A 15,051-nucleotide genomic window follows, 5' to 3' on the forward strand; every position below is an offset into this window, starting at 1 on the left:
CGCGGAACAGCGAGGCGTGTGGATCCAATGAGATCACGCCGCGTCCAGGGCCCGGTGGCTGCAACGAGCCGGTGACTGCTGTAAGCACTGATATCAAGACAACGCTGTGCAGCGTGACTATAAAACACCGCCGCCGCCGCATGGGTTTCACTCAATCGGCATTAATTTGACATTTTACCAGGGAGCAGTGTTTCAATCTGGGAAGTGCACGAAGAGCTTTTTCTTATTGTCCACGCTGTCAAATAAGCTTCACCTGCACCAGTTCTGATATAAAAACTTCTAGCACTCAAGGTAAGTTTCACCCCATTATATATTTAGCTTGAGCGCTATACACTTGACAATGGCTGCGTTAGCATTTGTGTACAGATCTGTTAATATAAACGTGTATATGAATATATTTCCGGTTTCCATCTTCAGATCTAGTCAGCGTTATACGATCCCAGGCTTGCTTGTGCCTTTTTTTGGTCTATGAACCCGCTAGCTAGCTAAGCGCAACCTGCTAGCTGGATTATTCCTGCTCCTCAGTTAGGTTTACATTAGATCACTCCAGCATTCGACTTCTGTCTAATAAACATTAGGTTTGTGTAATCGACTTAAAGCCTCGGGTTTTAATGTGGAGCTGTGGTGGCGCCCCTGCCTTCAGGATCCGGCTATCAGCTTTGTGTGCGTCACTATTAGACAAAGGCAACAGGACCAGAAGTTTCCACACTCCAGTGCTGACCTGGGGATGGATCTGTTCGCTTGCGTTTAGAAGTTAACAGTCAACAATCTGCCCATGCCTGTGTCTGATCACTAATACATCTCGCATCAGAGCCATATCCGTGTTAGAACGCTAAATGTGTACATTGTAATCAAGTCCACGTGTTTGAAAGGAGAATAGGGGAAGTTGCTATTTTATCCTGACCCCAGATCAGTTCTTGCATATGCATGCTTATGCATAGCATGTGCATCTTAGATCAGGTGTTTTCAGCTAGGCTGTCCAGCACAGCTTTAAGTGATTGGTTTATTAGCAGGTGTGCATGAGTTGGGAAATCAGAAATCAAGGCCTGAACCGGATGATGTAATGACAGAACCATGGGTACTCATGACTGACTGCGTCACTATGATCACCATTTTGAGTTATTTGCGTGGCTTAAGCGAACATGACATAGACTGCTCGAGCTGTACTGAAGACTAATAGCTGTTCTGTTTTCCTTTTTCTTTCAGGTTACAATGAGGGAAAAGCTGGCGTTATTGGCGTTGGTTTGCCTCGCCATAGCACTCCTTCCTTCTCCAACAGGTGAAGCACAAACTACAACCATCTGAGGCTTAGATTTGTCACCAGAATGAAAGATCTCATGCTAGAAAACAAACTCCAATTGGTCACAAGCTATATTACAAGATTCTGGATGTTTGCGATCATAATAATTGCTGTGCATACACTGTTATAGCTTACTTGTTCAATAAAATTAAACAGGGATTACCCAAGTTCTAAGATTTTGCATTTTGCTGAACTGAAAAGTCTCGTAATCATCACTCTCTTCTGTTAAACAGCTTCAGTTGCTGTGATGTCCGTAGACCTGGGAAGTGAATGGATGAAAGTAGCTATAGTTAAGCCCGGTGTGCCGATGGAAATCGCTCTGAACAAGTACGAAACCTAACGTTTTTGTTGGTAATGAAGACCTTCATCCAGCATGTTCTCCTTTTCTCGTTAAAAGTCAGTAATATATTTGTATTGTTTGTTTTCTTCAGGGAGTCCAGAAGGAAAACTCCAGTGGCTGTATGCTTAAAGGAAAATGAACGACTTTTTGGAGACGGCGCTATAGGAGTGGTGAGTCCATTTGGGACAGTTTTTGAAAAGCATTTCTAAGTTTAAATCCAGTCGAACAGTGAATTTCAATGTGTACTCATTTCAGTCGGTGAAAAATCCCAAAGTGGTGTACAGGTATCTCCAGAGCCTCTTGGGAAAGACTGCAGATAACCTACAGGTTGAGCAGTATCAGAAACACTTTCCTGAACACCAGCTACTCCAAGAAGAGAAGAGGGGAACAGTGTATTTCAAATACTCTGAGTGAGTAATGTCCTTCCCATTTATATGCATTGTTTGTACTGTGTTTGAATATACACTCACTGACTAAGTTTATTAGGAACAACTGCATGTTTATGAAGTTATCTAATCATTCAGTCATGTGGTAGTGGCCCAGTGCATAAAATCAAGCAGGTTCAGATCAAGAGCTTGTGTTAATGTTTATATCAGACATCAGAATGGGGGAAAGGTGTGATCTGTGAAATGGTTGTTGATGGCAGAGAGTGTATCTCTCCTGGGTTTCCTCAGTCTATAGAGTTTATACAGAAATGGCTCAAAAACAGAGAAAAACATCAAGCTTAGGCTTTTAATAAAAATAAACCTTCTTTAAATATTTTAGTCTGTGTTTTCAAAGGGCTAAATTAACCAGGGGATAGAGACAAAAACTAGGAGTAATGCCTGAGCAGTCCTTACAATGGGTCTGATGATAATCTCAATATAATTATTAAATGTTTAAAAAAATGTAAATATTAAAAATATATTTAAAATTAATATAAAATCGTATTATGTTATTGTACAGCAATATAATAGATGTGGGTGTTTTAAAAAAAATATCTGAAGCATCCTGTTTCTCCAGAAACTTTGTGTACCTTTTGCTTCTGAAGTACACTACTGCTGCTCCTTGGATATGCATTAAATAATTTTAAAAAATCCATTATGTCATTAAGCTTTTAAACAAACTATCTTCAATCAGCAAATGGAACAATGAGAAACAATAAAGTTGAAGTATTTGCAGCCTTGTTATAATGTAATGCATGTGATTAGAATACTAAATGATTGAATATAAATGTCTCATTTGAATACGAAGCAAAATGGATTTTGAACCTAGCTACTTTTAAACATGATCACTAATATGTGCCTAATAAAATCACCACTTCATTTGTGGAGTTAAGTGGATAAGTGAGATGCACCTGTGCATTCTGTGTGGAATTCCGGCACAGAATGTATTTCTGAATTTCAGAATGCATTATTGACTCATTTAAGGCACAATCCACATTCAGCCTATATTAATAGTGTTCAGAATTAAAATATTCGCAAAATAGTTCTTTTGAAAATGTTAAAAGAGCATGCTAAAAAAGTGAAAATGGCACCTTATCTTGAAACAATGGAATCTGTTGAAAGTAATCTTTCAGTATTTTGTCAGGTGTCGTCAGGTGCCTGAGCACTGAGTGTAGCTAGCTGCCTAGAAACTCGCAAACAGAAATGGGCAAAAATGTATGATCTTAAACGGTTGACTCTGCCAGCTGCTATGGTGAGATACAGACAATAAAATGGTGTTAAATTAACTAAGGGCATTCTTAGGGATGCCTGGGATGGTTAAACACTGAGTAATTATTTGGTGGACTTTTTTTTTTAATGAGCATCATTATTGTGCTGTTGTTTCTGAGCACTGATTTCTGTAATTAAATATTTATACATGGTGTATAATTGTTTATATAAAGCTGGTGGAGTATATTAATTTATCAGAATTACTCATTAAAGGAATTGATGAGTAGTCTAAATGTGTCATTTGCCCATATTGCTTCTTTTTTATTCCATAGGGAGATGCAGTATACACCAGAGGAGCTTGTGGGCATGGTGCTGAACTACTCTCGTGGCCTGGCTGAGGACTTTGCAGGTTTGCCTATTCAAATCGGATTTGTCTGTGTTTGCTTTTCTGCAAAATACTAGTGTGCCAAGCTGTGATACCGGAACCTAAGGATGGCACTTTGTACATTTGTCTTCACAGAACAACCCATTAAAGACACGGTTATCACCGTTCCAGCTTTTTTTAACCAGGCAGAACGTAGGGCAGTCCTGCGGGCTGCTCAGATTGCAGGTTTGAAGGTCCTTCAGCTTATTAATGACAATACAGCTGTAGCTTTGAACTATGGACTCTTCAGGAGGAAAGACATCAACTCAACTGCCCAGGTACCTCGAATTAAGCAAGCAAGCAGACAGGAAGGAAAACAAAAAAATTTTGGTGTTCAGTCTCTTAATGTTGTCTCCTTTTTTTTTCCCCCCTCTAAACAGAACGTGATGTTTTATGACATGGGATCAGGCAGTACAACAGCAACTATAGTCACTTACCAGACAGTAAAAACCAAAGAGACAGGCACACAGCCTCAGCTGCAGATCCGTGGAGTCGGGTTAGTGTTTCACACCATGCTGACATTTTATTGCACTAGTATTAATGTTTGCAAAGGGTTCCAATAATTGAGACTTGTGGGTTTTTTTTAGGACTATAACTAACAATTATGTATTTTTTTTCCAATTTTTGTGGATTATTACCGAATTGTGGAATCACCTCTAAGCTTTGGGATTTGCTTTCAGGATCTGGGTTTAGTGACTTGATTCACTTTGAACTGACAGAAGGACGGTGACTTGACGCAAGATGACGTTAAAATATATCTTGTCTTCACTAATAAAATGAAACTATGCAGTGTTTAGCAACACTACTAGTTAGGGAAAAAATGCAACTGAATTGACTGACATTGCTGCACAATACTGTATAATGAATAATTTTGGATTAAGAACACTCTTATTAAATTTGAGACAATGCTCATTTTCAGCTCAGTGAATAATCATTCAAACTGCTAACATTTTTGACTAAAGAAGCACTGGATAACATGGGTTGGTTAATATGCTGGTTTCAATTTGGCAGACACATAGAGTGGGGAGTAATAAAAGTCATGTAACTGATTTAATGTACAGTACATGTGCCTCTGTTGAACAGTATTGTTGTCTTCTCTGTTTAGATTTGATAGGACTCTTGGGGGGTTTGAAATGGAGCTGAGACTAAGGGACCATCTCGCCAAACTCTTCAATGAGCAAAAGAAATCAAAGAAAGATGTAACGGAGAACGCACGTGCCATGGCCAAGCTGCTGAAGGAGGCACAAAGACTCAAGACGGTGCTGAGCGCAAATGCTGAACATGCAGCTCAGGTACGAAGGGGTTATGCATTATTCACACGGTCAGGCATAACATTATAAGCAGTGCCAGGTGAAGTGAATAAGACTGATGATCTCCTCATCATGGCACCTGTTAGTGGGTGGAATATATATGTGGCAGCAAGTGAACATTTTGTCCTCAAAGTTGATGTGTTAGAAGCAGGAAAAATGGACAAGTGTAAGGATTTGAGCGAGTTTGACAGGGGCTAAATTGTGATGGCTAGACCACTGGATCAGAGCATCTCCAGAGCATCTGCAGCTCTTGTGGGGTGTTCCTGGTCTGCAGTGGTCAGTATCTATCAAAAGTGGTCCAAAGAAGGAACAGTGGTGTACCGGCGACAGGGTTATTGGTCAAGACTCACTGGTGCACGAAAAAGTTAATGCTGGTTCTGATAGAAAGGTGTCAGAATACAGTTTGTTGTGTTTGGGCAGAAAAGGGGGACCAACACGATATTCGGCAGGTGGTCATAATGTTATGCCTGGTATACTTATGCAGGATGCATACATAAACACACACATATTCACTTACTGTTTGCCAATAAAGAAACATCTCTGAAATTTTAGAAATCAGGGAAAACTAGTCATTTCCAATTCATTTTACTTGACATATGTACTTGATAATCAAAGGAGTAGTCTTTGAAGCTTTTTCTGCTCTCCCTTCCAGATTGAGGGGTTGATGGACGATATCGACTTTAAGGCGAAGGTGACCCGTGCCGAGTTTGAGGCTCTGTGTTCTGATCTGTTTGACCGAGTGGCAGTACCAGTGCAGCAGGCACTTGCTGTTTCTGAGATGTCTTTGGTAAGAACCTCTACATAGCATTTTTCATCAATCCAGCTACCTATCGATCCAGTGTGTGCATTTCACAGCTCATGCTTTTAATGTAAACACTTCATTTGGTGTTGCAGGATGAGATTGAACAAGTCATTCTGGTTGGAGGAGCCACTCGAGTTCCCAAAGTGCAGGAAATGCTTCTTAAAGCAACAAAAAAGTAGGTTTTCCTGGTTCATTCCTAGTTGCAGATTATATGTTCATATGGAAAAACCAATTCACGTGGCTTAATTTTAGTAAACAGCTTAACAAATTGGGATATATATTTCAACATATTTGACACCGTAAATATATTTCCCCGAAACAACATGGACTTTATTTTACTTTTTAATCTTACCTTTACATTTCCTTAGCCATATGTGAATGCCAGGCTTTGATCAAATTCTTGAATCTGCTATAGCATGAGGGACACAAGTCTAAACAATTCAGTTTATAATCACATACGGAGTATCTCCACTGCACCACATTCGGAGGTGAACAGAGTTTAAAATACTGTTAATGTATGTGTAAGAGAATGTGTTTCTTATCAGGAAAGCTGTAGTTTTTAAATCCATTTATAATAGAATTTAGCAGAAATTTACCACGTAAAGGGTTTTTCCTTAGCTGCCACTACTAACGCTAGCACAGGTTTGCTTTGTGTTTACATATGCAAAACAAAATGGCTTTTGGAAATAGTATTAAAAAATTGTTCAGTACTGTCATGTTGGAACCCATCCTATTCCGTGCAGAGATGAGCTGGGAAAGAACATAAATGCTGACGAGGCAGCAGCTATGGGTGCCGTGTACCAGGCCGCAGCTCTGAGTAAAGCATTTAAGGTCAAACCCTTCCTGATCCGAGACGCTGCCGTCTTTCCAATACAGGTAAACGAACAATGTTTTTAAATCTGATGTTGAATGATGCTTGACGGCACTTCATTGCATTTCTGATAATTACGATCTTAACATTTTCCTTGTCTCTGCTTAGGTGGAATTTAGCCGTGAAACCGACGAAGAGGAAGGCGCGAAGGGAATCAAGCACAACAAGCGCATTCTGTTTCAGAGGATGGCGCCATATCCCCAGCGTAAAGTCATCACCTTCAACCGTTACACTGATGACTTCACTTTCAACATTAACTACGGTGACCTCAGCTTCCTCAACCAAGAGGATAAGAAGTGAGTTTTTACTGCATGAGGAAGAAAAGCAATCACAACTGCATGTGCATGATCATTCAAGAAGAAAATATGAAGTCAGTATAGCAAGGACATATAACTAAATTTTGCGAAGATCTGTCTATGTAAAATTCTTCACTTATGAAGCAACTCGCCTTACAAAATGGCAACAATTGCTACATTTTAATGCTTAACAATAATGAGTTTATGAATCTGTTTTGGTTTATAGTGGTGTTTCGTATTGTACAAGACAGTGGTGAGACCGGCCGTGCTGTATGGTTCAGAGACAGTGTCACTGAGGAAGAGACAGGAGTCAGAGCTGGAGGTAGCAGAGCTGAAGATGTTGAGGTTCTCTTTGGGAGTGACACGGTTGGACAGGATTAGGAACAAGGACATCAGAGGGACAGCACATGTTGGATGTTTGGGGGACAATGTTAGGAGACCAGATTAAGATGGTTTGGACATGTCCAGAGGAGGGAGAGTGACTATATTGGTAGGAGAATGTTGGACATGGAGCTGCCAGGCAGGAGGCAAAGAGGAGGTATATGGATGTAGTAAATGAGGATATGAAGCTAGTGGGTACAAGTGTTGAGGATGCAGAAGATAGGGATAGGTGGAGAGAGATGATTCGCTGTGGCCACCCCTGAAAGAAAAAGCCGGAAGAAGAAGTGATGTTTCATATTACTACTTTTGGCTGTTGCTACGAAGATGACAATAAACATAAATTCTGTCATTTAATACTTAATAATATATTTATTACTTACTTATGTCAGTTCACTGATCAGACCAGTGAGAGTAAATAAAAAAAAAAATGTATGAAGTTTTTGAATCTTCCCTTTCCCAGTCTGGTCCAATATGTTAATACCTTAATAATAATAACACTGTGATTTCAATAGGCCACAACAGGGCATCTGATAGTTCAGTTTAGCTACTTGTGTATGATTTTTAAAATAGAAAAATCTTAGAGATCAACTAAGATCGACTAACAGTTATTTTCTATCAGGATGTTCGGCTCTGTGAACCTGACCACGGTGAAGCTGTCTGGAGTAGGAGACAGCTTTAAGAAGCACTCCGACGCCGAGTCCAAAGGCATCAAGGCGCATTTCAACATGGACGAGAGTGGTTTGCTCATTTTAGACCGGGTCAGCGCTTTCTCTCTCTCTCTCTCTTGCTCAACTTCATTCTATTATAGTTCTGATTAATGATGTTTCTGTAATAACAGTTTTATGGAGTTGTAAATACTGACAACAGGAAACATGTTGCAGGTTGAGTCTGTGTTCGAAACTGTCGTAGAGGAGAAAGAGGAAGAATCGACCCTCACTAGTAGGTTTTGATGTTTGCCCGTTTTTCTTGTCAAGTTCCCTGTTATATATGCATGTTTTACTATGTTGATACAAATATTTTCTTTGTCCTTAAAGAACTGGGAAACACGATTTCCAGCCTGTTTGGAGGTGGCAGCACAGAGCCTACTGCTAATGTGACAGAACCAGTACAGGTACAGATCAGCATTAACAACTCTTTGTGTAGACTAGTCCTCAACAGGGATGAAACAATTAGAAATCGGTCAACTTCGGTCCTGGAGAGTTTAGCTCCAACCCTAATCAAACACACCTGAACAATCTAATGAGTGTCTTCAGGATTTTAAGCCTACAGACAGGTGAGGTTTTCTTTCAGGGATGGAGCTAAAACCTGCAGGACAGCGGCTCTTCAGGACCGACCTTGCCTTCCCCCTGCACTAGCCCAGTGGGCAAGTAAACGCTTAACCCAGTCTATTTTGTCCACACACCAAAAACTTTAGATGATGGTGGATTTTGTAGCAGCAGTTTAAAAATGAGGCCCTCTAGTGGTAGACTGTAGTACTACTAATACTTTCCCCTGTAAGTCAGTAGAACACAAGCCAAGTTGGAACACACATTTCAAGTTCTGGAAATCTCCAGTAATTATATAACTTGGTCACACTGGTTTTATACAATGAATGCATTTTAAAGGAGTTATTTGATGGTAATTAAAAGGGCAAGGTAATTAACAGTTTTGACATGACAGTTGAGCCTCATTCACAACAATCACCTAAAGCTACTGACCGTTCTGCTGCCATCATTTAAGGTTGCTTATTTTTTTTTAATTTAGGTTGTTGAATATAATGTAGTTTTGACTACATTTTAGACATTTTACTTAATATTTAAGGTATAGGTAATAACGTATGTGCTGGTGAGAGGTGGACGCGTTGTCTGACTGGCCACATTTACAGCTCATGCTCCGGGTCCAGTTTTGATCTACTGCAGAGACTCTCAGTACATGGCGACTCGATTCAATTTAACCAAATTTAACCTTTTAGTGAGAATAAATGGTGCCATGTTGTCCCCTCAGTCGTCAGTCCACCCCTGTCTCAGCAGTGTAATTCAAAATCATGATGTGTTTCAGGATGAAGAGGAAGTTCCTCCTGAAGCTGGAAAAGACCAGGAAGAGACAGTAGAAAAGACTGATGAGGCTGCCCAAGAGCAATCTGAGACGGAGGAGAAAAGCCAGGGAGAGAAAAGCAAAGAAGAGCCTCAGACTGAGGAGAAGAATTCTGATGAGGGCTCTGAAAAAGAGGAGCCTCAGGTAAGCAAGCTTGATTTTATCTGTAATGATTCTTCTCTAAATATAGCGCATTCCTTTGCAAATGTCATGTACATTTAAAGAACTTCTGGTTGCTTTATTTAAAAAATGGCTTCTAAAAATACTAAATCCTTATTACACAGGCAGAGAAGGAGGCTGAGACGTCAGAAAAATCTGATGACGGAAAAGCAGACGGAGCAAAGGAGGAAGAAAAGGAGGCAGAGAAGAAACCTAAACCCCAGAAAAAGAGCAAAATCTCAGTAGACATTGGAGTGGAGCTGGAGGTTAATGATGTGCCTAATCCTAGCCTAGAAGACATCGAAGACTCCAAAAAGAAGTACGTGTTTGAAGTGTCTGTCTTGTACAAGCCAGATGGATGTTCATTGTGTGTGCCAAGGATGAGAAAGTATGTGATCATTTTTTATGATGCTCTTGATTACATGATCACCATTTCCTGCTCTTTTATATCAGGTTGCAGGATCTGACGGATCGAGATCTGGAAAAACAGGAGAGGGAGAAATCACTAAACAGCCTGGAGGCATTTGTCTTTGAGACTCAGGTATAACTTGTTGCACTCAGCTAATGATTATGGTGATGAGTATGCTGATATTTAATATCAGATCTAATAATAGAGCTTCAACGTTGTTTTCCAGTACTTTTGTACCAGGATGTTAAAAGTCTTGGATTTTATGGCCTGAATAATTTAGGGTGATTTCACTAATGAAATCTTAGCCATTTGATTTGAACCCTGTGTTGCATTTGCCTCCTTGGTGCAGTTCATTTAGGTAGGTGAGAAAATAGCAATCATGCGTTGGTGTAGACTTGCATATCTTGTCTTGAGAATGTCTTCAGATGGTCTTGGTCAATGTCCAGTTGTTTGGGGTTTTTTTGCACATATGGATGATTGTTGTGATTTCTAAATACACTAAGCATAGGCTTTTATACCTTTTTCATATTTTTGGTCAAGGAATGAAAGTCATTATGCCCTTTTTCCCATTTAATTGTATGTGGTATAAAACCAAACCAAATAGCACTGACTTTTTGTATTTTGTTATTTTAGAACAGGGTTATTATTTTATAAATGACTTTTCCCTCCTCCTTCTACAGGATAAGCTGTACCAGGATGAGTACCAGGCTGTGGTCACTGAAGAGGAGAAGGAGGCAATCTCCAGCAAACTTAGTGAGGCTTCAGCATGGTTGGATGATGAGGGCTATTCAGCAGGAACCAAAGAGCTGAAGGAGAAGCTGACTGAGCTGAAAAAGCTGTGCAAAGCCATGTTCTTTCGAGTGGATGAGAGGAAAAAGTGGCCAGACAGACTAGCAGCACTTGAAAACATGCTCAACCACTCTACCATATTCCTGAAGTGAGTGTTAGGGTGATTTTAAACAGAGCAAATCTACAATCGTATCTTTCGCTAGTATACTGCTTAAAACAATAGGTGGTGGCTGCACCTGAATTACTCCAGATGAGGATAAGGAGGATTTACAGACTCAGATTTTTGAAACTTGCTTTAACGGTCTTCAGATTTCAGTACATTAAAAAAAAAAAAGTCATCATGGTATTGCTGGGTTTGATCTGACATGATGCGATGAAACGTTTGGCTTTTATGTAATCAATTGCATTGACTTTCTCTATAGGGGTGCTAAAATGATTTCAGGAGATGACCAGATTTTTACTGAAGTTGAGCTGAAAACTTTGGAGAGAGTCATAAATGAGACCACGGTATGCAATAAGCAATATTACTCATTCCTTGTTGAAATATGAGCTTTTAAATACTTTTTATATTAAGCTTATTTGTACTCTTCTTTGTTCATGTTTATTTTATTATTGATAGACTTGGAAAAATGAAACCGTGGCTGAGCAGGAGAAGCGCTCTCCTACAGAGAAACCTGTACTGCTATCTAAAGATATTGAGGCCAAAATCTCCCTCTTGGATCGAGAGGTCACCTACCTGCTCAACAAAGCCAAGTTTGCAAAGCCAAAGCCCAAACCAAAACCTAAAGACAAGAACTCCACCAGCTCTGATGGTAAAACTAACAGCACAGACTCTGAGAAAGTCATCCCTTCCAAAGGTGTGTCCAGTAAAAGAAAAATACTGGTTGTTTGTAAGGCCTTGCATCTGTATTGTTAACTCCTTACATTTTCTGTTTCTGTTTCTACCTACTTCAAATTTGGTGCATCCTGAAAAATCTTTGTAATGTTCCAGATGGGGCTGAGGAAGTGAAACCAGCAGAGGAACCTCCCACTGAGGAGAATAAAAAAGAAGCTGAGACCGAGCAAACACTAGCACTAGAAACAGAAAAAAAAGGTAATTTTCTTATTATGTAAACCTTTAGGGTGTTACAAACTGGAACAGTGATCGAGTTCTGGTGAGGGGAATGTTTGCAAAATTTTGCTTTCGTTTCTAGAGGCTAATGGTAACTCCATACCTCAGATGGGAGATGTTTTAGACGATTATCATAGCCTGGTCACACCACACAGCTGAGCCTTATGGATATCTGATGAGGCGGATCAAATCATGTTCAAAATTTGCCAGAAGACATGATGGTGACTCCGTAGTTATATAGGAAAAGGTCATCTGGTATCATGAGAAGTGCCACATTTTGCAGAACCCAGCACTGACAGCACCATCCCGGCAGCAGTAGCATAATGTAGAGAATTACTATTGGTCTCCTGGCTGCTACTTTGTCTAATGCCCTGTATTTCCTACAGATATAGAAAGCGCTGCACATATAAAAGCTAAACCAGGCTTTGTTGACCTTTTATTACCCAATCCAAATGTGACTAGATAGATAGATAGATAGATAGATAGATAGATAGATAGATAGATAGATAGATAGATAGATAGATACTTTATTCATCCCAAAGGGAAATTCACAGCTTCCAGCAGTATCCACGAACACGGGTAATAGAGATTAAATAGGAAGGAATATAACAAAATAATACTAAAATACCATGTAAAATACATTAAAAAAAACACAAACAATCTTACAAATACAGAAATCACACTGGACTCAGATAGATACTATTTAAGGCTTTATTCATTCCCTGACAACTAACATAGAAAGAAATTTCAGATAAAAACAAGCTAGTGTGTGTTTTTAAATGATATTTGTGTAAACACGTGTTACTTTTTTTCTTTTTTTTACAGAAACGACAGGGAACAACGATGATTCACAAAACCATATAGGAGATGAATTATAACAACTGGAACATCTCATTTTTGTGTTGTCGTATTTATTGACTATGATAAAGGTTCTTTTTTGTTTTGTTTCGTTTTTTTATACCATCTGTTCTTCTCACATCACAAAGAGAATATGTCAGAGAATTTTAGGTAATGTCAGCATTTTCCTTCAATAGTTCTCCGTTTGTTAACTGTGCTCTACTGACACTGAATACATTCAACTTGAAAGTCCACGAGAAAACTGCAGTCTGCGTTAATCCCGTCTGCCTGTTTGGAACGTACACATTGCAGCATTTTCCTCAGTCTGTGTGCACTTCTTATGGGATTACACATACATAGAATGAGCTCACTCCATGTTCACGGTGTCCTGAAATACTTTAACATGTTAGTGCTGGATTGAGCAGAATGTAAATGCATTTGAGAAAAGATACAAGATGAATTTGGATCTGATTTAAGAAACTTTTCAACACCAGTGTGTCATCTAAAATTAACATTTCAGATCATTTGCATAAACAAAGGATGGCAAATATGTGAAATAGAATTCTTTTAAGGCTATTCCTTTCCTGGGCTTTTCTTATGCTTCGGTGTATATGTAAAGTAATGCAGAATTCTGTATCAGTAGAATACAATAACCAAAAAAAATGTGAACTTTTGCCCTTGTTTATATTCAGTTACTGTGTGTGTGGCTCATGTCACTTCAGTATTCAGTCTTGCATTATACACTGACTAATTGCTTCATTAGGAACACCCATACATCTGCTCCTGCGTGTAATTATCCAACCAGCCGATCATGTGGCTGCAGTGCTTAAAATCTTGTAGATATAAGCCAAAAATTTCAGTTAGGTTCAGTTTCAGTGAGCCTATACCCACTGTAGCCTCAGTTTACTGTTCTTGGCTCATCGTAATGGAACTCCAGTGTCTCCTTGGTTGTTCTAGATCCTTCTCTGCTAACAATGGTTTTAAAGAGTTATTTGGGTTATCATATGCTTCTTGTCAGCTTGGTTCACTCCAGCCATTTTCCTGCTTAAAATTTCTGCCTCTCACTGAATGAACGGTTGGTTATAAAGTTCTGCATAGAGATTTTTTTTTTTTTTTTTTTTTGTGAAAGGCCCAGATGAAGTATTCACCCTAGTCCCTGAAAGCAACAATGCCATGGTCCAAGCAACTAACTAAGTGAGCTTGAATTCCCCCGTCCCCACACTTTTGTGTAATATGAACATTAACTGAAGCTCTTGAACTGTACCTTCATGATTTTATACATTGTGCTGCTGTCACGTGATTGGCTGATTTAATAATTGCATGAATGAGCTAATATATTGGACAGTCAGTTTAAGTTAAAACTACTGATGAACACGCCAACTTTAGTTGTTGTTTTTTTTTGGACTGCACCCACTCACCCGTAAAACCAGTGAATCTCCAGGGATTCATTTGACTGCACTGACATTAAAGGAACTTGGGTTTTTTTCCCCCCTTCTTCTTCCCATGAGAGCCTTTGCTGTTCCAAGAAAGTAAAAGTGCAAATTCCTCCTTTTCATCTGTTCCCATTCTTATCACCATTCCATTGTCTTTATATTGCTGGTCTGTGGAGGAAAGAGTATATAATGTCTGGGAAAGGGATATTTTGTTTCTAAGCTGTTAATAAAATCTTTTTTAAATCTCTCTTCATGTCTTGTCATGCATTTCAATAACTGTTCTGGAATATAATATACACAGGAATGTACACATACAAGAGGTTCAGTGTCTATCCGGACAGAAAAAGTTTATCATTTTTGTAGCTCAAACATGAAGCAGCATGGTCTGTAACAGGATCATCTGTGTAGAAGATATGCAGTACATTATCACTTAATTAGGAACACTAATACTAGGTAGGACCTTCCCTTTGTTCTGCAAAACAGCTTCATGGTTTCCACCAGATGTTGGAAACATGCCTTTGAGGCTCTTTTCCATGTTGAAACAAATTCCTGCAGATTTTTCTGGTGTACCTCCATACTGTGACTTTCCTCTTCTACTGTATGCTAAATCAGTTCTATTAGATTCATACACTATTGTCAAAAGTTTTGGGTAAAACCCTCCAAATCCTTGAATTCAGGGGTTGGGCTCGGCCCTTTAGTTCCAGTGAAAGGAACTCTTAATGCTTCAGCTTCATACCAAGACATTTTGGACAATTTCATGCTCCCAACTTTGTGGGAACAGTTTGGGGATGACCCCTTCCTGTTCCAACATGACTGCACACCAGTGCACAAAGCAAGGTCCATAAAGACATGGATGAGTGAGTTTGGTGTGGAGGAACTTGA

The 15,051-nt window shown here is 39.4% G+C and overlaps 1 protein-coding gene across 1 annotated transcript; it reads left to right on the forward strand.

Annotated features, from left to right (window-relative positions):
- Nucleotides 1-14,416, forward strand: hyou1 (hypoxia up-regulated 1). The gene is made up of 24 exons (XM_058412228.1): nucleotides 1-291; nucleotides 1,207-1,279; nucleotides 1,534-1,627; nucleotides 1,732-1,810; nucleotides 1,896-2,050; nucleotides 3,607-3,683; nucleotides 3,795-3,976; nucleotides 4,079-4,194; nucleotides 4,804-4,990; nucleotides 5,661-5,795; nucleotides 5,903-5,985; nucleotides 6,554-6,686; nucleotides 6,790-6,977; nucleotides 7,978-8,116; nucleotides 8,240-8,297; nucleotides 8,393-8,469; nucleotides 9,396-9,575; nucleotides 9,716-9,909; nucleotides 10,044-10,131; nucleotides 10,680-10,936; nucleotides 11,211-11,295; nucleotides 11,408-11,645; nucleotides 11,780-11,881; nucleotides 12,725-14,416. The coding sequence occupies exons 2-24, from the start codon at nucleotides 1,213-1,215 to the stop codon at nucleotides 12,775-12,777; spliced, it is 2,967 nt and encodes a 988-aa protein (XP_058268211.1). The 5' UTR covers nucleotides 1-291; nucleotides 1,207-1,212; the 3' UTR covers nucleotides 12,778-14,416.
- The last annotated feature ends 635 nt before the right edge of the window (nucleotides 14,417-15,051 follow it).

Source organism: Hemibagrus wyckioides, linkage group LG16 (genome assembly GCF_019097595.1).
Source record: "Hemibagrus wyckioides isolate EC202008001 linkage group LG16, SWU_Hwy_1.0, whole genome shotgun sequence".
Classification (NCBI taxonomy): Eukaryota; Metazoa; Chordata; class Actinopteri; order Siluriformes; family Bagridae; genus Hemibagrus; species Hemibagrus wyckioides.

Coding starts and splice junctions, on each gene's coding strand:
- hyou1 (XM_058412228.1), top strand. CDS start 1,213: ATGAGGGAAAAGCTGGCGTTATTGGCGTTGGTTTGCCTCGCCATAGCA. Junction 1,628..1,731: donor ATGGAAATCGCTCTGAACAA/GTACGAAACCTA, acceptor TGTTTTCTTCAG/GGAGTCCAGAAGGAAAACTC. Junction 3,684..3,794: donor CCTGGCTGAGGACTTTGCAG/GTTTGCCTATTC, acceptor TTGTCTTCACAG/AACAACCCATTAAAGACACG.